This window comes from Amia ocellicauda, chromosome 7 (assembly GCF_036373705.1).
Source record: "Amia ocellicauda isolate fAmiCal2 chromosome 7, fAmiCal2.hap1, whole genome shotgun sequence".
In the NCBI taxonomy this organism is placed as follows: Eukaryota; Metazoa; Chordata; class Actinopteri; order Amiiformes; family Amiidae; genus Amia; species Amia ocellicauda.
In genome coordinates this window covers 44,203,314-44,230,582 of record NC_089856.1, presented here as the reverse complement: position 1 = coordinate 44,230,582, position 27,269 = coordinate 44,203,314, and the positions used below count along the sequence as shown (strand labels likewise).

The 27,269-nt window shown below is 45.0% G+C and overlaps 1 protein-coding gene across 5 annotated transcripts; it reads left to right on the top strand.

Annotated features, from left to right (window-relative positions):
• On the top strand, positions 1-26,341 carry yeats2 (YEATS domain containing 2). 5 transcript variants are annotated; one of them, XM_066709823.1, is made up of 31 exons: positions 1-225; positions 1,957-2,079; positions 2,465-2,562; positions 2,689-2,781; positions 2,940-3,170; positions 3,646-3,764; positions 4,472-4,633; positions 4,754-4,865; positions 5,309-5,353; positions 5,615-5,807; positions 6,605-6,841; positions 7,736-7,888; positions 9,729-9,832; positions 12,476-12,580; positions 14,874-15,065; positions 16,284-16,542; positions 18,158-18,319; positions 18,579-18,697; positions 19,216-19,365; positions 20,378-20,557; positions 21,666-21,972; positions 22,074-22,208; positions 22,539-22,679; positions 22,791-22,914; positions 23,010-23,086; positions 23,363-23,442; positions 23,749-23,950; positions 24,045-24,274; positions 24,460-24,534; positions 24,732-24,805; positions 24,925-26,341. In XM_066709823.1, the coding sequence occupies exons 2-31, from the start codon at positions 1,980-1,982 to the stop codon at positions 25,028-25,030; spliced, it is 4,365 nt and encodes a 1,454-aa protein (XP_066565920.1). In that variant the 5' UTR covers positions 1-225; positions 1,957-1,979; the 3' UTR covers positions 25,031-26,341. The 5 variants fall into 5 exon arrangements, with proteins under 5 accessions (XP_066565920.1, XP_066565923.1, XP_066565921.1 ...); XM_066709826.1 differs by lacking the exon at positions 7,736-7,888; XM_066709824.1 differs by lacking the exon at positions 12,476-12,580.
• The last annotated feature ends 928 nt before the right edge of the window (positions 26,342-27,269 follow it).

The window sequence follows — 27,269 nt, the reverse complement described above, 5'->3', positions numbered from 1 at the left end:
TGTGCAGCCTCCTGGCGCCCAGACCTCCCTGCCCAAAGAAAGCACCGCCGGGGACTCAAATGTACCGGAGATCTGCTGCGGAATTTAGCGCCACATCCCCGGGAAACACCCCACGCAGCCAGGGCTCGCACTCCGCCGGCTCTTCTCCGCCACCACCCAGCCAAAGAGCAGTAGTCGTCCCCCCGTGTAGCTCTGGAGTCTGCCCGCCTTGATCCCGGGTACAAGGTAGGTGAATGGCGGAATCACGGCATGCCAGGGAGTGGGTCATAGGAGCCGGGGCTTCCTGATGGTGCATGACAGAGACTGTCGCCGCAGTGTTTATATCGACCAGCCAAACGCACACAACCCCCCTATCTGCACCAATAATTAAAATTGATTAAAATACCCGGTGCGCCCAGGCCTCAGGCTTTCAGCGCACTCGAGTAATCGGAGACGGCCGCAGTAGGTGCCGCCTTCCTCGGCTAAAATAAGGAGAGGCTGGTGTGGCTCTCAACATTGCAAACACGCTTTCCAGCTGTCTCGGCTACGGTCTGTGTTTACACTGTGCTGCAACATGTTGTCTGCTTCCTCCACACCCTCACAGCTACTGTTTTACTACTATTTTATTAAGGGTTTCCACGCAACCTCCCCCAGATATTAATATTCATTTGTAAATTACTCACCTGCTCCGTGCAAAGTGTAGCTAAATATTTAAATGTGGCGGTTGAGCTCTTTTGCAAGAAGCACAAGCGGTGCAAGTGGCTCACCTGACGCCAAGTAGCGTGGTGCATTGTTTTTCATGTAATAAAATCATATTGATGTAAACAGTTTAAATATGCAACATCTGTAAAGTAAGCTCTCGGTACAACCATAACTGGGGTTGTAAACACAGCACATCACAAGTGGCCTGTGTATTTGTGCTCTTGTTTAAGAAAAGTGTTGGTGGTCTAATGAACGGGAAAGTGTGATCAAGTGCCTTAAATTAAATTAAACTGCACTCCAGGAACATGCCAGTAATTCCAAGTAATTACCTGCAGTTTCAGTTACTTGGAAGGAGATCTATCTAGTTATTGCTAAAATCACTTTGAAAAATATAACATTATCCTATGGAAAACCTGCGGATACATCCCACTACAGGTCAAGCGGAGAACAGGAAAAATCCACACGTGTCCCATACAGTTCAACAGTAAATTGTATTTCAGCCCTGCAAACTTCCTGCCATTCATTTGTAGATTTTATGCAGGTTTCTTTCTGTGGGTTTATAAACCATGTAAGTATCAGGCTGTTATAGGCTTCAATTTATATCAGCATTTTCTATGTATTTATTGTCATTAGCCAGTTTTGTTTTTGTGGCAGAAGACATAATCTCATCTCTAGACAGACCGAGGCAGTGGGCACAGCGAAGACCCTCCTCACACAGCCATCATAGTAGAGAGACGATTTTAGACACACGGGCTCAACTTTGGTTTAATGGAAAAGAAAAAATAACTTTTGGATGAAGCAAGAAGTATATGAAAGACTAGGCTATTTTAACACTGAAAAATGCAGACTAATAATAATAATGTATTAATTTTATATAATGCCTTCTCAGGGCGCTTTACACTTTGTACAAACTCAGTATTTGAACAGCCACCCACTTCCATCAACTGTCTTCCCCCGAGAGAAACTAAGTGCAATAGCCTGCTGTGCTGATGCTCTGAGCAAACCGCTATGTGCCATGTCACCTGGCAGGTGCTGAACTAGGTTTATTAATAGATAATCACATTAGCCAATTTAATCTGTATCTAAATGTCACTTTTAAGAGAAATATTCCACTTGTGTTATTGGTCACACATATGCAAAGGATCAGACTGTTCCTATACCTTAATGTATTAATACTGGATATATGTACAACATTCTTCAAGTGATTATGAAACCATGTAAGTCACTTTGGATGAAGGTTGTTGTTAATTTCAACGTGTGTTTTTTTGAATACAGAAATCACAGTATAAAGTACAACCATGTCCGGCATCAAAAGAAAAATTGAAGACAAGGACCCAGACTATGAAGATATTTCAGTTGTACAGGAAAGCAAACGACACAAAGCTGCTGAGCAGAATGGTAAATTGTGTTTTTGGTTTCACATTAAAATCCAGCTGCTTAAGACTTTTTTTGTGTATTTATGTGTATTTACTGAACTTGATGTTCATCTGTATATACTTGCTAGCATCCAATTAGCTCCAAAGCAGGTTTGACCTAGTAGGTCCAAACAACTGTACAAGGAAACAAAACAGAGATTTAAGATAATGTGAGTTTTTTTAAGAGAAAATAATTTGCCCTTGATTGGGGGGTTCTGATGTAATTCAAACAGATGACAAGTTCTAGATGCATCAACGTAACCATGATGTCACATTTTAGGCAGTACACAGTCCGGATGGCAACACTGTGAATGTGCAAACTCTCATGTGCCTGCCGTGCGCCTTTTTGTCTTTTTTCTCCTCCATAGCCCGGGATGCCACCGTGCAGAAGATCGAAGCCATAATCAAGGACCAGTTTTCCCTGGAAATGAAAAGCAAAGAGCATGAGATTGAAATCATCATGCAGGTAAGACACAGATCTCGCTAAGCGTGTTCATGTGTTTATTATTAATCCCTTGATAAGGGCTTAAAATTGGGTCTTGTTTTCAGTGTTCTAGTTGTATTTCTGAAACGTGAGCTCTTCGTGTTGCAGCGTCTCAATGAGGCCCGGAGGATGATGGACAAGCTCAGGGCCTGCATCGTGGCCAATTACTATGCCAGCGCCGGGCAGCCCAAAATGTCCGAGGTAAGATATGCGTTTAGTTTTGACGTGACGTGTTCGAGACGCCTACCCTCACCTGCCTTTCTTGTCGACCCGATACATGAATCTCTTAAAGTATATGGGCTCTCTCTCATGCGTTTGTCATACAAGTTTTACCCGATTCCTGGTGTCGTTTCCAACAGGGCACGAAGAGTGACCCCTCGGTCTTCAACCACCCGGCCATCAAGCGCTTCCTGGAGTCGCCGTCCCGCTCGTCCTCCCCCCTGAACCAGGGCTCCGAGACGCCCTCCCTGGTGCCCTCCGAGAGCGAGTCCCTGTCCCAGCTGGGCGAGGCGCTGGACCGGGAGGGGGACGGATCCTGGAGGGACGACGTTGGCCGGCAGGAGCGCAGACCGGGCCGAAACACGGGGAAGGTGGGTTGACAATTTGCTTTGTGACGCACTGTCCGCACAGGAGGAGCCGAGAGTGCATTAAACACGGCTCTTCTGGACTGAGGTCTTAGACCAGGGGTGTCAAACTCCAGTCCTGGGGGGGGGTTTATTCCAGCCCGGCTTTCGGCTCCGGCTTTCGGCTCCTTAATTTGTCTAATTAAACCATTAACATGGAATCTTACACTTCTCTCCAGACTCTGTGGGTTCAGAGTTTTGAGAAATCAACAAATTGTGAAAGTATCCGCTATATCTCCTCTTGAGAAATGCACAGAACTGTTCAACAAGCTGTTCATTAAATATCCTGCAGTCCAACATGTGGGTGTATTGAGTGATCCAAGTGATTGCCTTTTAAATATCTTGTACCTAATTGAATTCCACTCGTGATCTTTTTATACTGTGCCCTTTGAGTATCTGCTGAGTATCTGTTGAGTTGAGTGTCCTCCCTCTGTCTCTGAAGGACACGTTTGGAGTCACTGCCCCGGAGGAGCTCGATCAGCACTTCACTTTCCACACCACCGGGGAGGACTCGTCCCGCCTCTACGCCAAGAAGACCATCGTGGTTGGGAACGTCTCCAAGTATGTAATTCTGAGCGGATTTGCAAACTGACTTGCGTGAGGGTGAAACACGTGCATCTCCAGCTCTTGATAACAGAGTAAATTAATATATATTTAAAAAAAAAAGTCATAAAACATGACAATGCAACTTCCAAGGAAACCTTTTAATCATTCAAATGTTTACCTTTGCTTCTTTAAGGAAGTAATTATCGAGTAGGTATCGAGGAGTCTTCCAGGGAACTGTCTTTGGTTTTTATGTCGTAGTTCAGAAGTAGGCAATATAATTGTATGATTCAGGATGTTCAGATAGTTAAACTATTTCGAATGTGTCAGAGGACTTTGCCTGCTGGCGGTGGATGGCTTTCTTGAAGTCTATAGTTATGTGCAAGGAATTCTCCCCCTGATTTACGGGTCATTTCCTCCTGCAAAGTGAAATTCATAATTGTGTTGTCATGCCTGTACTTGAATAGGAAATAGAAATGCTAAGATTTTGTGTGTCTGTCTGTCTGTCTCTCTCTCTTTGTCTGTCAGTTTGTTTCTATGTGTGTCTTTGTCTGTCAGTCCCTCTGTCGGTCTGTGTGTCTCTCGCTGTCTGTGTGTGTGTCTCTGTCTTGTCTGTCTCTCTCTCTCTCTCTCTCTCTCTCTCTCTGTGTTTTTATGTGTGTCTATCTGTCTGTCTGTGCCTGTGTGTGTAATGAATGTCCTCTGTTTTCCCTCCTCTCTCTCAGGTACATCCCGCCTGACAAGAGGGAGGAGAACGACCAGTCGACTCACAAGTGGATGGTCTATGTCCGGGGTTCGAGGAAGGAGCCCACCATCGACCACTTTGTCAAGAAGGTCTGGTTCTTCCTGCACCCCAGCTACAAGCCCAATGACCTGGTGGAAGTCAGGTGCGTTTCCTAAGCGTCGGAAAGAGCGCATTTCGGTGCAGGGTCTTCACAGTGCCGTCCCGTGGGGGCGGCAAATACGGAGAGGGAACTCCATTCACACAGTTTTCCCTCTGCTTACAGTGAGCCTCCCTTCCACTTGACCCGGCGCGGCTGGGGCGAGTTCCCTGTCCGAGTGCAGATACACTTCAAGGACCCTCGCAATAAACGCATCGACATCATTCACCACCTCAAGGTGTGGCACCGACGGACCGACACAAATCTCTCTCTCTGTCTGACCTCAACTGCTTTGGTATTCAAAAGTGTGGGGTTTGTAGACCGTGGAAGAGATTCAGTCAAAACTGCATGGCTGTTTTGTGTGTCAATTGTCTTTATTGGTGTTTCTGACCAGCAGGGGTCTCCCTTACACTGAGGGTTATGTTATTGGGCTATATTTTTAAGAGACTGATTTACTACAGTAGTGCTAGACTTGTCTTAATCCTACTTTTCCTCAAAAAGGGCATCAGTAGAGGGTGAGGTCCCCCAGGCAAATGTAGAAGACACCCTTCATTGTAGCGTCCCTAAACTATGAAATGTGTTTTTGTGTTTGTATGTAAGCTGTTCCTCATTTTACCAGTTTCCATTCGCTCCATTCAGGTCATGATTTCTTTTTTCTTTCTTGTGCTTCTCTTTCACCAGCTGGATCGAACATACACTGGTTTGCAGACTTTGGGTGCCGAAACGGTAAGGAATCGGCTGTATGGTGCCGAGAATAATAATAAACAATCTTTATTTTCGATTGTAATCACTAACGGCAAATTCCTACAGTGCGGCATATATTTTAATTCGATTAAATTTACTTGTTTTCTTCGTGTGTGTGTTTTGCAGGTAAATTGGGGATGAAATGGTGAATTACTCTCATATAACTATCATTCCCCTTCAAACAAACCACACATTTTCTCTCTCTCTCTCTCCCCCCTCTCTCCCTGTCTCTCATTCTGGCAGGTGGTGGATGTGGAGCTGCATCGACACTCTCTGGGCGATGACTACTTCACATTCCCCTGCTCTTCCTCCCAGCAGATAGCGTCCGTCCAGCCCTCTGTCCCTCCCTCAGCCCCCCAGACCCCCGGCCCCTCCGCAGGCCGCCCCTCCTCGCCCGTCCGTCTGACTCAGGAGTCCCTCGGTGCCGCGGAGAAAGGTGACTGGCCGCTGAAGCAGGGTGTTGTGTCGCCGCTGAATTGTAGTGATTTTAATGATAGCCTGATACCAGTTAGATGGGGTTTGAGAGACCCGGCCCTGTCTCTGAAGACTCGTGAGAAGCGCGTGACGTCTCGCTTCTGCTGAGGTTATTTACCGTCCTAAGTTACTCGTCCAGCCAAACGGCTTCTGCAAAAAGACCGAATTCGTTTGAAAAGGAGACGCTGTGGGGAATATCTACCACGGGTGCAAAGAGCGAAACTTGAAAGTGCTCCACTGCTGTTTACGTGCTCAATATTTAATGATTTGGAAATATGGAAATTGCCGCCTCTTGCAGATGCATGTTAAAGTCGTCTGAGTGATGTGTGTGATCCACTAAGATGAGTTTTGAGTGCCGACTTCAAACGCTACACCTGTTTCTCTCCCAACGATCGCTTTTGTTGTGAAAGTATCGGAGAACAACCTGTCTCTCACTTCCCCAGATTCATATTTACTAAAAAGTTGAAAAACTTCATGGGGTTCCGTGAATTTTGAGTGGATTACGTGTCCCCAACTCACTTATAAGTTGCTAGTGCTGAAGTGCTGAATGATTTCCATCTTCATAAATCATTAGTTATTGATTTCCAGAATGTATATTTGTAATAAATATGATTAGTAGTAATCAACTAGTATAAATAGTAGTAATTTCCTGTATATCTCTCTCATTATGAGACCAGGTTCAAAACGATGCCTCTTTGTATATTGGAAACTGTGTTATCTGAATTATCAGTCTTGGTTTCCTGTTTGTGTTTTCTCTAGGATTCCCAATCAAGACCGAGGCTGGCCGATCCTCCAGCTTCACCGTTCTCTCTCCTGAGCGCACGCCGTCCCGGCCCAAAGCCACGGAGAAAATCACCCTCGGTTCCCACAGCAACTCCGCCTTTCAGCCAATCACAGCCAGCTGCAAGATTGTGCCACAGGGACAGGCGCCCAACCCGGCAGAGTCCCCCGGGAAGTCGTTCCAGCCAATCACAATGAGCTGCAAGATCGTGTCAGGTACCGCAGCCATCTGGGGAGAACGTTCCTCCCAGCAAGTGTGTTGTCTTAAAGGAGCAGTTCACACCCACTACATTGTGTCTGTTTTTTTGTTTGTTTTAGTTGTTTTACTTCATGCATGTCTTAGTTTGCACAATCCGTGTGAGGCTGTGTTTTAATATACCCACCTCTATTATGATTTTTCATGCTATTGCAGTAGGAACTAAATCAGAATAACTTCTCAAAGTGTTCAGGAGAGACAACACTGGAAAGTTGTGCGGGGGTCATATTATTCAGTGTAGTAGTTAAATACTTACTATACATTCTCTTTTAATTTTGGGAATCTTTTTGGGAGCTCTGTTTGTTTAATCTCTGCTTTGCTCCCAAGTGTCAAACACACATGATCACAGAGAGGCCTCTCATTAATTAAAGAGTGGGATTTTTCATTAAGCTAACTGTTTCAATCGAGTATAATCTATAAGGACTCCAGAGCCTCAGCAATGCATTCTACCTTGTAATTTGGAGTCTGTACATGATGTGTTATGTACGGTGGCCCTGAAGTGCAAAACACAAATGCGAAATGAAAAACCTGATTACAAATTTAAAAAGAAACACAAATGCAAAAAGACACAAGCACCAAAAGGAAGAAAACAAAACTATAAACACAAAGAAAAAGAAACCTGCAAAAAGGAAAAGACAAAACCAATAAGAGAAACACATTTGTGTTTTGAGCTTCAGGGCCACCGTAGCTAAGTGCAGTAGTATCTTGCCTTAGTCTCGTCTCTCTGATGTTATGAAATGGGGCGCTACTGCAGATTGGGGTAAAACCGATGGCGCCCCATGCGCCGCCAGTGTTCCCTGGCCCCCGATCGATGGCGCCTCTGACACCGGCCTCCTCTCTTGTTCTTGCTCCAGGCTCTCCCATCTCCACTCCCAGTCATTCCCCCCTGCCCCGCACGCCCACCTCCACCCCCGTGCCCATGAAGCAGGGCTCCTCTGTCATCAACAACCCCTACATCATCGTGGACAAGCCCGGGCAGGTGGCTGGCATGGCACCCTCGACCGCAGGTAGCAAAAGCCTGCCGTGGGGGTCACCGCTCACACCCCGAGCACATCTCGCATCGCCATCCCGTCCAGGAACTGTATGCTCGTCTGCTAGAATCAGCAACTGTCCGTTTTGTGTGTCCCCGGCTTTATCACGAGTAGTAGAACAAGCCTCGCTCTGCCGAGAATGGATTATACCGACAGATTGTGCTGTAAACAGGTCCTCTTGCGTGTTTTAATATAAAACGACCGGCACACAGATCACGGCGCCCGTGTGTCTCTAAAGTGCACTGCCCTGTGTGACTGAGTTTAATCTCTGCGGTCTTGACAAAGCCGTATGCAGGACAGCGATTCAGGCTTGAAGGGTTTAAAGACTCGTGATGCCTTATTCAGTCCTGGCTGTAGAACGGTGCTGGTACAGACTGGAGCTGAGATCGCTCAGACAGACGCCTCTTCCTTGGCCGAGAATAGACCTACACATCGGACAAAAGAGGCATTGTGGCCCAGGGTTAGGGATAAAGGCCAGTTGTGAACAGTTCATTTTCTATCATGTACATATTTTTAGGTCTCTTTTTCTGTTGCCTGCCCTTTTCCATGAGCACCATGTTTGTTTCCTGCATGGCCTGCGTGTATGTCTGTGTGTGTGTCTGATTGTGTATCTAGTCTACCGTGTAGCAGGTGTTTTATAATTTCCTGCATCGCTCTCTCTCTTGGCCAACCATTTAATCTAGCATTGGTCTAACCAGGAGCAGATGGTTTAACCAGGAGCCAGAAAAGCACCCAAATGAGGTGACGCTCAGCACTTGTATTGGCATCTCTGCAATGTACAGAACCGTCCGTAGATAATTGTTCAGCATGAACCCGACTCTCCTACAGTCCTGCATGTCATTCGAACTGTGACGCTGAAGAGCACAACAATTAAACCCTTCGTTATGACACTTGATCTATTTTTGAGATGATGATGTTGATGATTTTGTTTCAAGACCAGTTTAGCAGAAGTACACAAAAATATGAACACGGTATGAGGTGCACATTGCATGCTGGTTTCTGCGTGCTGTGGCCGGGTGACAGGCAGGCAGTGAGGAGCATCGCTGAGCCTGCAGAGAGAGACCCTTACGATGAGCGATGCAGGCAACAATAAACCCTGCCGGGGTCAGGGTGTGCCGCTGCAGATGCCTTGTTACCTTGACGGAAAATTAGTCGTTAATCTGCACTGCTTGGGTTTGATGCCCATGTAGCACAAATACCCTCAGTCATAAAAAATGAAATTGTGCTACATTTAAAAAAAGGCTGATCTGAACAGTGCCGTTCCTGAGCAAGCATATACGGGCTGCCGTCGAATCTCGCTGTCGGACTGAGTTTATCATCCGACTGGGGTCTTAAGAGCAGGACTCGTATAAAACTTTCAATATAATATTCCATTCATGAAGAAAGCTCTACAGCACTCAGCAGTTGAATTTAAATAACAAAATTCACTGTCTCCCCTTTGGGAATGAATTGGTTGTTTTGCACCTCAATGAGTTGGTGAAGTTACACCGTTTTTCTGTTTGTAAATATCATATTAAATCGCTTTGCTTACATGCCGGCAGCCTGGAATGATTTGTCTTTGAAAGATTTGCGTTCTAGAACACTTGACATCATGTCTGAAAGTGCCAAAATCTTTGCAGAGTTTGATATTGTATTATAATTATTATTACTGATTGAAGTTTAAAGAAATCTTTAGTCTGTGCTAAAAGAGTCGATAGATTTTGTATGAACCCTTTAAAGGGGATTCATTAAACTTCTGGTAGACATTCTCTTGCCCCCCCAGTTGATGATCCTGCCTTTTTGGGGGCTGTTGACACATTACTCGCTCTTTCCCCAGGGAGCCCGACGGGCAAGCAGGCCGGCGCAGCCCCGGCACCCCAGGGAGCGCGATCCCCGGCACCTAAACTGCACGGCACCAGCTTCATCACCTCGGGAGTCAAGGTAAGGACTCCCTCGCAGGAAAGAGGCTCCAGAGACGGCTGCATTGTGGGTTGTGTTAGCATAGTGCACGTGAATTTGGAATGAATCGGATCAGTCTCTCTTGAATAGAGACGGCTGTTACTGAAACTTTAAACTGCAGAGATACCTGTTGATGATGTCAGGGATGTTATATCTGTCTTTGGGTTTGGAATTCTATTGTTTTTCTTTCATGGCCATGTTTTGGGAGCACAGTATCACTTGGGTTTTAAAGAAATTGAGTACATGTTTGTTTATTACTATATATTCTATATCAGTGGTTTCCTGGAGGACACCCCTACCCTGCTGGTTTTTGTTTTAACCGAGCTATCAGTTACTTAAGAATCCTTAATTGAACTAATAATTTCCTAAATCAGAACCTTTTAATTATTTTAAGCAGTAGGGGTTTTAAGTGAAGTATAAAATTGTATAGAGAACTTATTAAAGAACCAACTCTTTTATTACACAAATTAAAAAGTCAATTCAAGTCTAAGCAGATTTATTACTTCAATTAAAGTTATATTAAGTAATTGAGAGCTGTGTTGGAACAAAAGCCATCAGGGTTGGGGCACCTCCAGGGCCAGGGCTGCTAACCCCTGTTATTATATAATCAACGATATAAGAAAGTTTCTCAAAGGTGTATGTGCCTACACTGAATGACTGACAACTCACACAACCTGTAAGTCTTCCCAAGCTGCTTGTAGGATTGATGTATGTATCAGAATGTATTAGGATTTATTATAAACTTATTTTGCTCTTGTTTACTTCAGTCTGGAGAGCTTTGATGTAGAGCAGAGATCAAAGCAAGATGAATCTGAGTTTCCAACAGCAGACTGACTTGTGGAAATTCAAACTCACCTTGTTTTTGATCTTTTACTTGTTTTGCTTTTGATCTTGTGTGTCGTCTCTCTTACTTGCTTTCCTCCCCTGAGTGTGGTGTGTGCTCCGTTATGGAAGTCATTGGGACCCTGGTAATTCCCTCATATCATTCATCCATATGAAGACTAAACATAAACAATATGTTATATTTAATCTGTGCTAACAGGAGCATTTTGTTATCCTCGACTGGCTTTTCACTTCTCCTGCACCTCGATGCTGATTATAATAATCTAAATGTGTCAATTTATTATTGATGACTGAGAGATGTGTTAGTGATTGATTTGCAGTATTGATTTAAAAACATGTAAAGATTAATTTGGCTTTAGGGGACTTTAGGTTGTAATCCTACAATGAGTCAAAAGCAACAAACATTGTTTTTTCATTAGAAGCAGATGATTAGAAGTATTTTATATTTAAAAAAATAATGTTGCTTTTTTAATTGATTTGACATTTGTTGGACAATATTGTTTTAAATTATCATCATACTGATATTTTTTTATAGAATTATTAAGCTTTTTGGGCCAAAGCGTGCAGTTGTGGTTGACAGTATTCACACCCATCATTTGAAAAAAAAAAAGTTATCCAGCGATTCATTCTTTCCTTTAATGATATTTCGAGTTCGTTGAACTTCTGTGCAGAGAGACCTGCACAGATTCTGGTTGATTTGAGGGAGTTGAAACCGGAATTTAACTCCCACTCCTTTGAAATGGTTTCAGTTCTTTATTTCTTGCCTGCACTTTTGGCTTGGTAGATCTTATTTCTCTAGATGGCGGGGGGTCCGTGACGTGGTAGGTTTGGGTCCTTGGCATGTGAAGTTACCAGTTTCTATTAGGGACGCTTGAGAGGAATTAAACTGGCAGCAGTTAGAGAGGAAAGTCGCGTGAAGCTTGATGCACTGTTAGGAGGTTGACTATGCTGGCACCTAGGAGGCTATGTTAGTAAGTAAGTAAGTATCTCCATGAGCTCAATGGCTCAGGGCTGAATACCACAGCTCTCTCCAATTCATGGTGTATGATGTGGCTGTTCTATTAGGCCTCTTCCTTCTCAGTTTGGTGGTAGCATATATATATATATTTTTTTTTTCTTATTTTTTATTAGAAAATGTTGTTTCCCTTGCTTTCACCAGGCGGGTGATGCTGAAGGTATCATTGTTCTCTTATCTCTTATCTTACCCATTAGGTGGTTTAGTGGAGAGGAATGGACACGCAGCAATCCCTTCCATTGATAGTGGCTTGTTGTGCATTATGCAGATGGAGACAGAGATGTTTGTTTATTAGTCTTCCTGAAGCAGATATATTATTTTGCATTTCAGAACAGCCGAGTCAAAAATCACCCAATTGAAACGGGCCTGATCGTAATAAACAATTGAGTGGCAGTCGAACCACTGTTGTATATTATTTCCCCCCCCCCCCCCCCCCCCCTCAGATCTTTCTTTTCCCGTTTTCCCGACAGTCCTGATAGAAAAAATGATGAACCGCAGCATTGGTGTGGTTTCGTCGTTGCACTAGATCGCATCTTGACAGGAATATGATGTTTCCCGTTTGTCTCTTCCCCCCCCCGCCCCAATTGTCTACAGACGACGTGTGCCGCGTTGTTTTGTTCTGTACTGTACACGTCCTTAAAGTCTGCCCGGTCTGAGATAAGATACATGTCCCCCCGCCCCCCACCGACTCTTCTCGTCTTGTGAATAGAGGCGGTTTTGAGACTGAGGTGCGGGTCATGATCTCGCACTGTTCGTTTTGTTGGCAGGACGACTCGCTGTTTGCTGCAATGCCTCCGCTCTGCCCCATTGGAAGCCAGCCTAAGGGTCAGACCCCCAAGCCTTTGTCTGGCGGGCTGGGGGCCTTCACAAAGGTGAGCCGCCACATGAAGCCCGACTGAGAGATATCTGTGTGTTCGATTGCAGCAGAGACTGGGGTTTACACAGCTGCTAGAACAAGCAGTTTGGGAACAGACCTATTGGTAGTGGTGTGGGTGTGTGTGACCGAATGCCAGACACATTAATGTAGAGAGTGACTTTGTTTTGATTCTGCAGGTTCATTTCCACGTGCCGTTGAACACACAAAGTTGTTAGGTGAGGTATTGAGTGAGGAACGTAAAATGAAAACATTTTGAATTTATTTGTGTGTTTAATGATCTTCAGGGTTTTGTAAACCTAGAGCAGCCAACTAAATGTTTTATGCCAGCTGCATAAGGACAGTGATTTATCTCAGTCTTACTCCTGTGTTCGGTCACACTCCACGATTTAAACTCGTACGTCTTAATTAATATTCTTGCCTCGCTCCGTAGTAGATGTAATCCGTGTCAGATTCCTGGAATCGCCCTGATAAGATAAAATACATAGTGGGGACTTTTGCTTGAGTGCCACATTTGCAAACCCCTAAAACTATCCCTGAACAATGTTTCAAACCGTTTAAGACACAGGTTTGGGTGCATGTGTGAGCAAACAAACTTTGCCACGAATGTGAAACCATGTTTTAGCATCAGCAAAGCACAACTGTCTTTATTTAGCAACCATCAGCACTTGCTACACTTACTGTGTGAGTTTTAGAAGATTTTTAATACTGCACCGCTCATATATATCACCTGTAGGCCTATATAATAATAAGAGGTTCAAGGTTAATTGTAATTATTATCCATAAGGTATACAATAATATCAATATCTGTTGATGTTTCTTTCTTGGCAATGGACCTTTGTTTCCAGTGCATCCCTGAGCCCAGGCAAGTCGCATAATCTTCACATTTCTGGGCTAAGCTCTACGGTGGTTATGCTGTTTTCTGTTGACGTCTTTCTTTTATTAGTACAGTCTCATATTCATTTCAAAGCAGATGCTATCTTGGGCAGATGCGTGTGACACTTGCCTGAAAAGCTGTTTAAGTAGGACATCTAAAGCTCGGTTTTCTCTGCAGAGAATACCTTCTCACTCCCGGTGGAAAATACTTTAAACGGAGGAGCTTTACGCGCTTGCTTTTCCCCCTGTGGACCTTGTGAGATCTTGTCCTCTCTGGCACCTGTGCAGGTTTCATAAAAAGCACAACAACAACGGCAAGTCTTAAATTGATATTGAATATAAATTAAAACTTGAATAATTCAAACTTATTTGTAATATCCATTATATATTTGTTTTACATAAGAATTAAAAAGTGTCTGACACTTTTGAACAGCAGCGCCTCTATTGTACAGATTGGTGTGATGAATAACCATGGCCCCAAGGAGGATATAACAAAATGAAAAGGGTTAGGGAGGGGTGGCATAGTTTCCACATTGCCGGGTTTTCCACTGTTTTACTTAATGAAGTATTCACCACACTCAACTTGTCTCGATGCAGAATAGGATAACGTCAATAATAGCACCACAGACAAACCATAGAGAGACATGGAGAAGAGCTGATTGGAGATTTTGTGAAGGCAGAAAAGTATTCCCTTCTCCAGTCCTAAGTGCCTTCAGGAAGGATTTGTGGATGAATCGTCTGTTTTTAAAATGTTAAAGGCCATTCAGCTTGATGATCTAATGTCAAACCCATGATTTCACCTTGATTTGCTGAATGGACTTATCTGTTTAGGTTTCAGAGCACTGTAATATCATGGCAGAAGGTAGAATTTGTGATGGTGCTGATGATCGCTCTCTTAATGGGTGAATCAGATTTAAGTCACTTTTATTTTGGAATCTGTATATAATCATTTACTTATTTACTATTTTTTATTTATTTTCATTCTAAAGTCACATTGGGACTTGTGTACTTTTAATGTATTGGTGTTACGTTTCCCATAAATGGCTAAACGCTAAATTTCAACCATGTGTTTAGGATTGGCTTACACAAGAGTGATTAATCACATTTTAATTGTCTGTACAACAGTCTTAACCCTTGTGTAATTAACATTGATGTTTTTATACACAATTGAACCCGTGGATACACAGGTGAGCCTTAAATAATTTTGTGCTCGGGGTGTTGTTGCTGTATTTGGATGAACAGCAAATTGCTACTGCTTCTGAAAGAACTAATAACGCAGGTTGATACGGATGGAAAATGAAGTCGACTGTATTGGAAGTGGGCCGGTGTGCCTCAGGGCTGAGTGAGTCCTCTCTCCCCCCCACGCGTACAAACACTCACACCCACACACACCCCCCTCTTTCTCTGTCTTTCAGGTTATTATAAAGCAGGAGCCCGGGGAGGCTTCTCAGCCACAGCCGCAGCAGCCGCAGCCGCAGATGCTCGTTTCCACAGCAACCTCTCAGCAGCCAGCGCAGCAGTTCGTCGCTGTGAAGGGCAGTCACATGATCGCCGTCTCGCCGCAGAAGCAGAGCAGCGCAGCCGCAGCAGGGGCCACGCAGAGCAAGGTGAATGGCTGACAAGCAGTCTCGGGAACGCGCCGGCTTCTGAAATGTGACAACCCTTGTGGTTTATTTCCCAACTCAAGGGCGTTGTTGACCAAAGCCTCGCCTTCACAGATACAATCACAATGGCTTCTGTCACTTCTGTATTTCCTCTGAACCGTGCGTGGCTGGTGTCGGTCACACATCATCGTCAGATGCTTCATAGACAACAAAAACTCGGCAGGAGTTTTGAGTCTAAAGCCCCTCAGGGTTTATTTGGGATCTTTAGGTCACTAGCGGCTTGAAAAGCTTGAAATTGATGGGTTTTTATATTTTAACTAATCAGATGTCACCAAAATCTGAATTCCAAACTCATTTACTCAAAATATGAGCCGAGACTGTTATAAAATGTGAGTAAAAGTGATTTAGAGTTCAATTCTAAATGCCCACCTTACAATTGGTTGTTTTTAAAGAGGAACCTTTTCCTGCCTACCACAACTGCTAAATCCGCCTCTGACAACTTCAGATACAGTCCATCATTCCACTTGCTAATCCAGTGTGTTTTATTCAGAGTCAACCCCCCATCGACTGTTGCGTAATTCCCTTGGCTCGCCTTGCTGTTTTGGTTCATATTTATTGCATATTTTTAAATCCCAATCTGTGAAACCATCTGTGGAACAGTTGTAGGTTGATGTTATACATTATTATAATTTCAATTTTTTTTTTATTATGGTGCATTTTCTAAGCATTTCTACTCTTAAGTAATTTATTAGCAAAATATATCCCGTAAAAATTTATTTAATATGGGTTTCCAGTCATGTAGGCAACCGACACAGGCTTAGTGGATATAGTTCTTATGTGTTTATATCAATTCATGAACTAGTGATCAGATGTTTAACGTATTTTGTTCACATTTTGCTTGATCTTTCAGGAACACAGACACAAAAATAAAAACTTTACACCCGGGTGAAAAATAGGCAGTAAATTATTTTATCTTCCCAGAAAGTCTGAGTTCATTCTGCCTGAAGCCTTTTTTTAAATAAGTGTGGTTCCGATGATCTTCAAAACACTTCAAGTTCTCAGTGGAATCAGGCAGGTCTTCAAAACTTCTTTTGTGAGGAAAAAAAAAAACACATTTTTGCAGATCACAAAAAACAAACCCCTGTTTGCAAACCTGTCACCTTTTAACAGCGATGAGAAGAAGCCACAGTGCGGTTGAGAGCCCTGTGTTGTCTCCTGCAGGTGGTGGGGATCCCCGTGGGCTCGGCCCTCCAGTCTGCCGTGAAGCAGGCCGTGGCCATCAGCAGCGGCCAGATCCTGGTGACCAAGTCCAACCCGGCCACCTCGAAGGTGATGGGGCAGAAGCAGGTCATCGCCCAGGGGGTAGCCAAGGCCCTCGTCAGCGGAGCCAGCGGCACCATCGTGGGCCAGCAGGTGCAGACCGTGACCAAGGCTCAGAGCTCGACGGCGGGGACTAGCAAGACCGGGGGGCAGGGCTCAGGTACGGGACACTGGGCTCGTCCTTCCTTCCTTCCTTTTCGATGGTTTGAGTGCAGAAATACTTGGTGGGACTGCTGCTGTTCAGATTCTCGTTCGAGAGCCTCCTCTTTGTCTCGCAGATGTTTCAAGAGATTAGCGAAGTAATGAAACCTTCAATATCCAAGTCAGCTGTGCGTGCAGCAACGTACCCAGGCTGGGTGTGCTTTTGGAGATTAAGGACAGCAAGAACAGAGGGCAAAGGTCTTTCTGCAATGAATGTATTATTATTTTTGTTGTTTCATGTTGTTATTATTATTGCTTAGCACAGTTAACTTATGGGAATGCCGGTTCTGTCTTTGTCTTGTTGCATCCGTTTACAAAATGTTACTCGGCTGCTGATCAAAGGCTCAGAGGATGTCGCATGGAATTAGATCAGCACTGACCGGTCCAGTAAATGGCTGGTTGTTTGCCAGACCAGGGCTTAACTGATTTGTTACACCTGTGATTTGGAAGAAGGCAAAGGCTTAAACACATGCTGATTTTGGAATAAAGAGGTACTCCTCTTATACTCAATATTAAAGTGGATTTGTGTGTTTTGTTTTTTAAATGCCCAAGGTTTAATGATTGTGTCCCTGTCAGCACCCTCCTCAGACGATCTCTTGTAAGCAGCAGGGGCAGGAATTGGGACAGTTATCCTTTGTTTCCTTTGTGTTCCCTGCAGTTCTGAAATTAACATCTAAAAATAACCTGTTATGGTTCTCCTACGATATTGAAGAAGTGGAAAAAATGCAGCTGAACCGTTTGGCTTTCAGAAGAGGAATAGTTCCCACATTGGATATTTAACCTGTACATTTAACCTGTGTCCTGTGCTTTAGAAACCTAAAAGAATAAATGAAGAAGAGTCTTCATCACGATGCGGAGAATGTCTTAATTTTCATTGTATTGCTGTTTTTGGCCGTGGTCATTTATGGTCGTAATATCCAGACATCATGAATTGAAATATGACATTTTCAGTGTAATGAGAACGAATACAAAAAACGCTTGATCTGCATGATGCACTTTAAATGCACATTTGGGCAAGCTGAGTCAGAGATTTGAGATTAATGTATTAAAAAATGGAATTCAATGTTTCTCCGTATGCATAATGCTGGTGTCACAAAAGTTCCGATGTTTCTTGTAATTTGTTATGTTGAAAAGCAGTGACAGAAAGTAAGGAGTACACTGTTGAATATGGGAACAAATTGGTTACCTGAATTTCCTAACGAGCTTCACAGGGGAACACGTGGCATCTCAGACATGTTTCTGTGCAGTTTAAGGACAGGCACCGGCAGGAGAAAATATTTTGAATCGACCATTTTTGCTGATGTTGCAGTCACAATGAACAAGCTTTTTTTTTTTTTTTTTTTTTTCCCCCCACAAATCGTGCCACAGATAATGAAGGATTCACCAAATTATGAGCAGAGCTGCTAGTCTTTGAAGGCCTGCTATTGTCTGCTCTGAGGCCACGGTATAAGCCTCATATCACCAGTTTATAAACAGGTTATGTTTCAACACGGCCTTTTCCCACAGCCAAGAATGATCTAATCTCTCTAGTCTATCTAATCAGTTTTTTTAATTGTCTTTCCCCTGTTATTCAGTGATGGCCACGCTCCAGCTGCCAGCAAACAATCTTGCCAACCTGGCCAATCTACCTCCCGGCACCAAGCTTTATTTGACAACCAACAGCAAAAATCCCTCTGGCAAAGGCAAACTACTGCTGATCCCACAGGGAGCCATACTGAGGGCGTCGAATCCTTCAGGTGAGACCAGCTGACGTCTCCGTTTCACCAACTGCTGTTCGCTTTCGGCTTGTTACTCCTTGCATTAATATCTCCCCCCTCCGCCTTGGACGAATTATAATCTTTATAGTCTTTCATCCTCTCTTCCGTGTTCCCTGTCCTGTTTTAAATCCACTTTTATTCACAACTCCCCTGTATTTGCCATGTTAAAATCGTCCGGTGAGATTAGATTGGATCGCTGTGAAAGAGGACGTCATTGAACTGTGCCGTACTGTTGCAGGTCAGCCGTCTCAAGGTGCCGCGGCCCTGGTGTCCGGAGGCACGCAGACGCCCACCGGCGGCAGCAGCCTTCCCCAAAACCTGTCTTACACATCCTACATCCTGAAACAAACCCCACAGGTGTGTCAGCGCCCTGTCACTCACTCTATCAGGCTTCAGACGAGGGTCTTTCAACCTGTCTTCTCATTGAGAACGGGCACTGCTGTGGAAAAAGCTAAAAACAACAACAACAAAATGTATCCACATTTTCTGACTAGATTGAAATGGTTACAGTTGCATTGAGAGAATGTAGAGAGATTGTGCTCTGAAGATAAATCATTTAGTTAAAGTAGAAAAGTAACTATCGCAGGTACTGGAATGGCCACTGCATTAGATTAACTATATAGAGGTGGTAGGATCATGCAAGCTTTCCCATTCGGATGCCAGTAAAGAGATCCGAAGCTGTTGTAGGTGTCATGTTGTCAAATCTGTGGCGTTGTGACATTTTAAATGTCGTGCCCTTGCCATGGGGAGAGATCCTTAAATAACACAACGCTGATGATGTAATCTGTTCTGTTGTTAGTGGCCCCACCGGTGCTTTTTATAGCAGCGCCGTCCTTTTAGCTTGTATCGACTAACCGTTGCATTGATCTTTCCAGGGAACATTTCTGGTGGGCCAGCCAGCCCCCCAGGGTGCGGGGAAGCAGGGTGCGGGGGGCTCCTCGGGTCACAGCACGTCGGCCCCACCCTCCGTCACACAGCAAGCCATCAGGGTCACCGCCGGACAGAAGGCCGCCATCCTCGCTCAAGTAAAGTGTGAAACCGCATGGCCAGCGTTTTTGCCTGTCTTTGCCTGCATTTTCTACGGACAAATTATTTAGGTGCAGGAAAAATCTATCCACTGTGGCAAGATCCTCCTGTTATATAACTTGGGATAGAACGGCCTTACTGTGAAAACATCAAATGCTGCATAACAGAGGGATTCAGAGTTTGCAGCTTGTACACATCTTTTGAAGCGTTTTTTTGGTGTGTCCTCAGGTCAAAATGCTCCATTGTTGAATATTTAAACGTAGGCATCCATTTTGTCTGCAGAGTATTCTTAGAAATGTAATTGTTTAGTAGCACATCTCTCCCAAAAACCCGGCAGCAACTATTTCTATCTGAATCTTTCTCGGTCAGGGGATGATGGATGAGAGGGAACTTGTTACAAAGTTTCTGTTTTTTGTGGTCCCCGAAACAGTGTATTCCTTCACAGCTTGCGGTATCTGGGTCACCAACATGTGATGTCTGCTAAATGCAGCTGAGAAATCTGGAACAGGGATCCCTAATCACTGGGAAGCCTTTTGTGGGGAAATCTGAAACGCTGTAATAAAAGCAATGCAATTCGAAATGTGGGCATTGCTTCAGATACTGTACTTGCTTTGTGTGTCTCCCTTAAAACCTCTGCCCTTAAATTTAAACTTTATTTATATATCCTCATGTTTGTGCATGCCTGGGTAATTAATTAACACCACAGTGAGCGATCAATGCGCTGCAGTCAAGTTTCCACAGGGGACCTTTCACAGGCGCAGCGTTGGCTGATAAAATGCTGTGCTTTAGTCGATTAGATTAAGTTTAATTACCTTAACAATAGTCTTGACATATTTAGTGCATTAATTTCATATTTTTTGTAGTTCCATTATGATGTCAAGACTTCAGTAAAGTGGATTATTGTAAGCTAGTTGATTGTAGGAGTGGGGAGTATGTATATTGCCAAAAACATATCATTTGATTTGGTGATAGCTTTGTACTCGGCGCTCTGACACGTCCTGTATCCCACAGGTGGCGAGCGGCTCCCAGGCGTCTGCAGTGAAGCTGTCCGATGGGGCGGTGAAGACCGGCGCGGCGGCGCAGCTCTCGAAGCCGGGCACCACCACGCTGCGAATGACCGGAGGGGTGATCACCGCGGCGGCCTCCACTGCGGCTCCGGCCAGCCTCAACGCCACGCCTGCGTCGCAGCAGGTCAGTCCCCTACATGGGCCCGTGACTTTGGACACACTAGAGAGTGTCAATCCCAGTGTGTTGGTGTGTTCTGTAATTTTGCTAATTGTTAGCCTCTTGTTTTCCAGTTTCCCCTCCCAGCCTTTTTAATTCCTCAAGGGACTTTCTGGATTACCTCAATCTTAATTTCCTTTACTGTGTGTTTTTAAACCTGAAGCTCAGTTTTGCTCATTAAATATTGAATTTCCGTTTGAAACATTGCTCTTATTGTTCTCTGCATTATATGTGTGGTTTAATCATTTATTTGTACCGATTTAAGGGCTGTCTCTGCAGACGTAGTGTCCATGTTTTATGGCACCATCTGAATACATTTTGAAGCAGTTTAGTCTTAGCAGTAGTAGTTTTTTTTTCCTTGTACCAAATAGTTTTGCATTTCACTTTAGACACTCTACTTCCAGGCCTGCCACCATTTATTTAATATTTTTTTGTCTAGATGTGAGTTTACGTGTCTTGTAGTTTTTGATTGGAGACCTCTCGGACATGAGCCAAGAATTAGTTGTTTCTTCAGATATCCCAGTAAATCAGCATTCCCAACATGGTGACGCACCATCCTGTAAAATAATGGCACATAGTGTAATTTTTCTGCACTCAAGCCAGTATGAGTGCAGAGTGCCGGGTTTATTTATTGAAGACGATGGTGGAGGCACCGCCAGAGCACATTGCATCACACTCCACACAGGAACAGATGCTCTATCTACATGACAGACGTCTGCACTTTATTTGTCTGATAACATTGCGGCAGCATTTGTGTTTTTACTTGGATGGATGACTTAATTTTTTAGTAATTAATTTTTCAATGTCCTGACTGTTTGCTTTGCCATAATTGGACCTCAATTAATAAATAATAATCATAGGGTCCTGCACTTTCATATTTGTTCGTCATTTAAAATAATACAATCTTATGTTAGAGAAAGATAAACCAGACTGGAGGGCAATACAAGATCACCACTGGGGGCCCATAGAGAGACCAGAGGAGGTCATACTGCATTGATATTGACCGTCACTACGCCCTCGCTGTGTTGTTTTCTCAGTGATATAGCCCCCTTCTTTCGCCCTCTCGCCTCCTCAGCCCGGTGAGAGTGCCAGCCCAAGCCCAGGGGCCCCCGTGACCAAGCCCGTGGTGCAACACCCTGTCCTCGTGGCGGCGAGCCAGGCAGCTGCCATCGGTGTGACCAAAACTCCCAGCAGCCCGGCTGCCGCGGTGGCCAAGAGCGCCAGTCCGGGCCTGGTCACCGCGGCCAAGAGCAGCAGCGTCCCGGTGGTCAGCGTCGCCAAGGGGGCCGGTTCGGCCGCGGTGTCCGTCCCCAAGAGCGCCAGCCCGTCCCTGGTGTCCAGCGGGGGGACGGTGAGCGGGAAGACCGCCGCCACGCTCTCAGGTATGGAGATTTCTGAAAACGGAAACGGCTCTTCTCCGTGCTTCGGTCTCCTTCGTCGTTCGAACCGTCACACTTTTCAGTTCATTGTGGTTCTCCTCCAGGGATGCTGAAGATCCACTCAGGCCAGTCCAGCGCCCAGCAGGCAGTGTTAACCATCCCGGCCAGCCAGCTGAAGCAGCTCGGGGTCAGCACTGCCTCCTCCGGCGTGCAGACCATCCTGATGCCTGTCAACAAAGGTACAGGGGGGCGTTGCACGCTGCCTTCAGTCAGACGTTAAACCTATAAATACTGAGCCTGTGAGGTCAGATGGCACGATTTGGTAACAGTAGATTGTGAAAGGTAGAAAGTAGTGTTTCGAATTTGTGGTTAAGGGTTTTGAATTGAAAATTACACAAGCGTCCGGAAACCCATATTGAGCCGATTCATCCCCATATTGCACTCACTGGCAGTGTGGGTTTTTGTCACTATTCGATGATTCGTCTCCTTTTTGATCATCTTCTTTGATCCAGTCGCATGATTCATTTCAACCCCACCGCTGTGTTTTAAACCCGTTCTGTCTCCTCCAGTGGTCCAGTCGAGTGCCGTCACTAAACCTCCACCAGCATCTACCGGGAACGCGACGGCCACCACAACCTCAACCACCACGACCACCAGCAGCGTCCCCAGCGGTGCCGCGCTCACCCTGGTTTCTCCATCCCCGGCACAAGGTACACAGAGCCAGGTCCACTCGGGTTAATGTCCAGATCACGCAATCGAGTCTCCTTAGAAAAGACCAGTCAAAGGCGATTGGTGACGCGTGTTTTCTGTTCCCGCTGCAGTGAAGACCGAGCCCGGTGTGGCCGCACCCCCCAGCAGCAGCAATGCCAGCCCCCCTTCCGCAGCGGCGGCCCCCCCTGCAGTGAAGTTGGAGCAGGGCTCGGAGGCGCCCCACATCTGCATCGAGTATGGGTTCCGAGTCCACGTCACCGTTTCTTTTCTCCTGCTGTCGCCCCCTACTTCCTCGATCGTTTATTTCCCCCGTTTTTGTATGTTTTCAGCACTGATCACATGGAGAATCTGCATCAACTGCTCACGGCCGTGGTGAAGAAATTCCCCCTCATTGTAGCGGAAAAAAGTAGGTGATAATTTATTCCCACAGACTTGTTTTATGTTTGTTTGTTTTTTTTAGTTAAAGACAAATGTGCCATAGAAGATTACACAACTGGATATCAATCAAGAAACAGATACATTTGTGTCTGTTTTGTAGTATTCTGGCATCTAGACCCAATATCCTGTTGTCCCCTATAGAGACGCGGGTCTGTCTGTCTGCTTGTGATATGACGGTAATATTGATCAGCTTTAGTGTGAATGTATTCCCCCCCACTCACATATCCTGTGTCCCGTTGCTCAGCCGAGGACTCGAACCCGTTCTGCGCGGCGTCGCTGGAGCAGTTCTACAGCTGGAACATCGGCAAGAGGAGGGCGGCCGAGGTACAGCCACCGTCTCCCACGCCGCTTGAGTTCAGTTTAGTTTCGCTCATCAACGACTTAGACAACGTTTTGATCCTCAAAAGTACTTGAATGAATTCAATCGAGGTGCTGAACTTTTTAAGGTTTCTCAGCTTGATCTCGAGGACACATTGTGTAATACAGAGAATTTTGTGGGATGTCTTTGCAAATTTACCAATCAAATTTTTGATACAAAAGCCAGTTCCATCTTAGACACAAATGTCTTGATTTGCCCTTTATTCAGATTGAATTATAAATATACGTGTTGTATTTAAATTTCTGAAATAGCTGCAGAGATCGGTGGCCGTCAAGAAGGTTATTCAGGACGTCCTGGAGAAAACGCCCCGCTTTCTCCACATCACCCCCCTGAAAACCAAGCAGGTGGCACAGTGGTGTCGCCAGCGCGGATACACCCCCCCTGACCCGGAGTCCCGGAGGACCGAGGAGGACTCGATCGAGGACATCCTGACCCAGATTGACAACGAACCGGGTGAGGTGACCGCGCCGCCCGGCCGCTGGGGAGGGGGTGGTGGCAGGGCGTGTTTTTGGCCACGTGTTATAACGCTCTTCCCGTGCCTGGACAGAGTGCCCCTCCACCCTGCAGGACGCCGATGAGCTGTGCCGCCGGCTAGAGGAGCTCCAGCGGCTGCTGAAGACCGAGCCCGAGGAAGAGGATCAGGTCTTGGACATCGTGAGTGTCAAGGAGCCCGTCAAGGTGAAGATCAAGCAAGAGGAGGACGAACAGGACCAGGAGTTCAAGTTCTACCTGGGGCCTTCGCCGGGATCGCAGTTCGTCAGAGACGCCTCCCAGCAGGTAGGATGCTCTCGCTCTCGCCCTCGCTATGCCGACATCTTGGCTCTCCTGCAGAAACGGCCGGCGCAGAACAAAACATTCCGTTAGAGTTTCTGTGGGAGAGCCGAGATACGAAGGCAGGCGCTCAGTCGCCGTGCTATCCTTGTACAGTTTGGGTTTAGAACGTGCTGTACCTTATTTTCCAGATCGGCATCTCCTTCCAGCAGGTCGAAGTGGAGAAGAACGTTTTCGCTCCGGCCGTTGAAGAAATGATCCTGAAGGTACGCGTGCCAAACAAGCTGCTATCTCGAGATACAGTATCGGTGTGGATGCCTTAGGTTTGAGCACAGTGGACGTTGTGTGTGAAGGCGGTTTTTTAGCCTCGGCTCCATCGAGGCAGAGCTCATAAAACATACACATGGTTCAGTGTGTTGTATATCCGTCGTATATAAAGCTGTGATCGGTCGTCTCTCCGCAGGCAACGGAGCAGCTGGTCAGTGATGTTCTGAGGGAGGCTCTCGCGGTGGCTTACCAGAAGTCTCCCCAGAACAGGTGTGTTGCGGTTTTACTTCCTTTATTTAGTTTTATATGAATGTCTTTCTATAGCAACTGAAAAAGCACGGTATTGTGGCTGTGTTCGGTGGGTGAAAAGCCTCCGTTCGTCCCCACAGGCCTCCCAGAGAGATCACGGCCATGAACATCCACCAGGCGGTCAGCAGCCTCCCGGCCTTCGACTTCCTCACCAACAAGTACATGGGCGTGCTGCTTAAGGACTGAGCCCCACGGGGACCGGCGCCGCGCAAGCGACACGCGGCGGCCGTGTTGTGTGATTGTCGATCGGTGGCACGAGGGGCGTTGTTGAATAGAGGTGACGTTTCAGACCGGGTTGAAGAAGCCTGCGTTGTGGCTGCAGGCGCTCGACGGGGAGAGACACAGAAGCACGTCGACGCTGTGGGAGAAACCAGTCTCCTTCTCTTTCGGTGCTGCTCGTCGGGCCGGTCCTGTCCTGACCCACGCGGCCCGCGCCGGGAGTGGCGACTTCCATATTCTGTTGTGTATTAAACAGACGACAAATGACTTGCTTCAGACACATTCCTATACACGTCCCCTCTGATACAATCCCAGCATCATCGGTAGATCACTGTAGGTTTATTCTTGGCCTTACCTCTTGGTGTCCCTTTGGTCAAACACCATGGGATGGAAATCTTCACAGATTCCCTCCTTTGCGTTTCCTTCCCCCCCGTTCCCTCCAGTCTGAACGGGAGGCAGAGACGGATTCACGGTGGAAAAGCATCTTCCTTCTCTGGTTTGGTGCCCAAAGGCATTGTGGAGAGTGTGTGTGCACTTCTAATTTATCAATGCTTTATGGGCAGACTTTTAATATCAAAAGGTTTCGAATTGGGAGCTGTAGTGCTGTGTAATTCCACAGTAACGCTGGCTTTAAAAGAGGGATTTTGTGCGTTTACAGTTTCCACCTGCAACCTTTTAGTGTGCTTCGCAAAATAGTCTCAGAGGAACTGTTTACTGTGAGGGTTATTGACTTTAATAATGCAAACTACAACTAGTCCTCAGTGGTGAAAGCCTTAAAGTAAACCATTTGTTAATTTATGATTTAAAAACAACCTTTTCCACTAGAAGAAAGATAGAATAATAATATATTCAAACTAATAGGGCAATCGTTTACAGCATAGCTCAGATGAAGGTCTTTCTTATTCGATACTGCCCGAGGGGGAGATTCAGATGGAGATTTACTGTATGAAGGGAGTAACGCAACATTCATGAAGACACTGTAGAGCTGATTCTGCCCCCAGTCTGGCTGTTTCCTATGTTTACTGTGACCTGTCACATCCCTGCTGTTTGGGTCCTTCTGTGAAGATGGATGTTGTATCTCTGACCAGTAATAGGCTTTATATTTGCATTTCACAGCCACCATGAACAGTCTTACTGCCTGTTTGATCAAGCATTTAATTTCTAGTATTACATAGAGGTTTTCTGGCTGTTTTATTTTTCAGATGCACCACACAAAAAAAATATTGATATTGTTCCATGACAACTGCAAAGTACAATAAAAAGTCTTTATTTGTTTTATTCTAGTGCATTTCTATTTTGTAACACATGGCTGACCAAAAATCATTGTCTCTGGAAGTCCAGCTAACTGCGGACAGGCCTCTTGCCCTGCTTGTGTGCTTTCCTCTCCTTCTCGCAATCGACTTGGCTAAACATGTTCATTATTTAATAAAGGAATAAATATATATATGATTTTGAGGTACCCTTGTCAAACCTTCGCATTAAAGAATCTGTTCAGAAACAATAAATCCATGACTTTGAGAGATCTGAACTCTCAGCTCAAAGACCTGCTGTGTGTGTAGCCCAGTACTGCTGTAATGAATAATTTGGTAAGACGTTGCGTTATGTAATCGTTGACAGACGCACAAATAATCAACATTATTATTTTCAAGTATAGTCATAATAAATATCCGTATATGTGAATGTAAGCTTTCCATAAAATTCTACCAGAGGCTGGTGTGTAAACATTTCTATTCTATTGTAAAATGGAAATGTGTCTAAAGCAGGGGTGGGGAACCTTTTTCCTATCAAGGGCCATTCGAGTGTTCACAAATGTATTCATGGGCCACAACCTTAATTAATACACCTACAACAAAACATTAATACAGATGAAACTTACATTCTAATGCAAGAACAAATCACTTTTTTCTAAACGCGCACACTGCAGTCAAAATAACTATATAGCCTACAATAAGAAAAAAGTTCAAAAACGGTATAAAGTAAGATAATGTAAACGTGTAAACGTAAATATTGGAATAATGCTCAAAAGCAATATTTTATAGTTCAGAAATAACTATTGCATTTATCAAAACATAATTGTACACTAAACATTTTCAACATCGTGTAAACTTTGTTTTCAACATACAAAGCTACAGTGAATAAAATCAGTGTATTTCAATAAACTATTTACTATATATTTAGCCTACATACCTGACAGCTCTAACAGTCC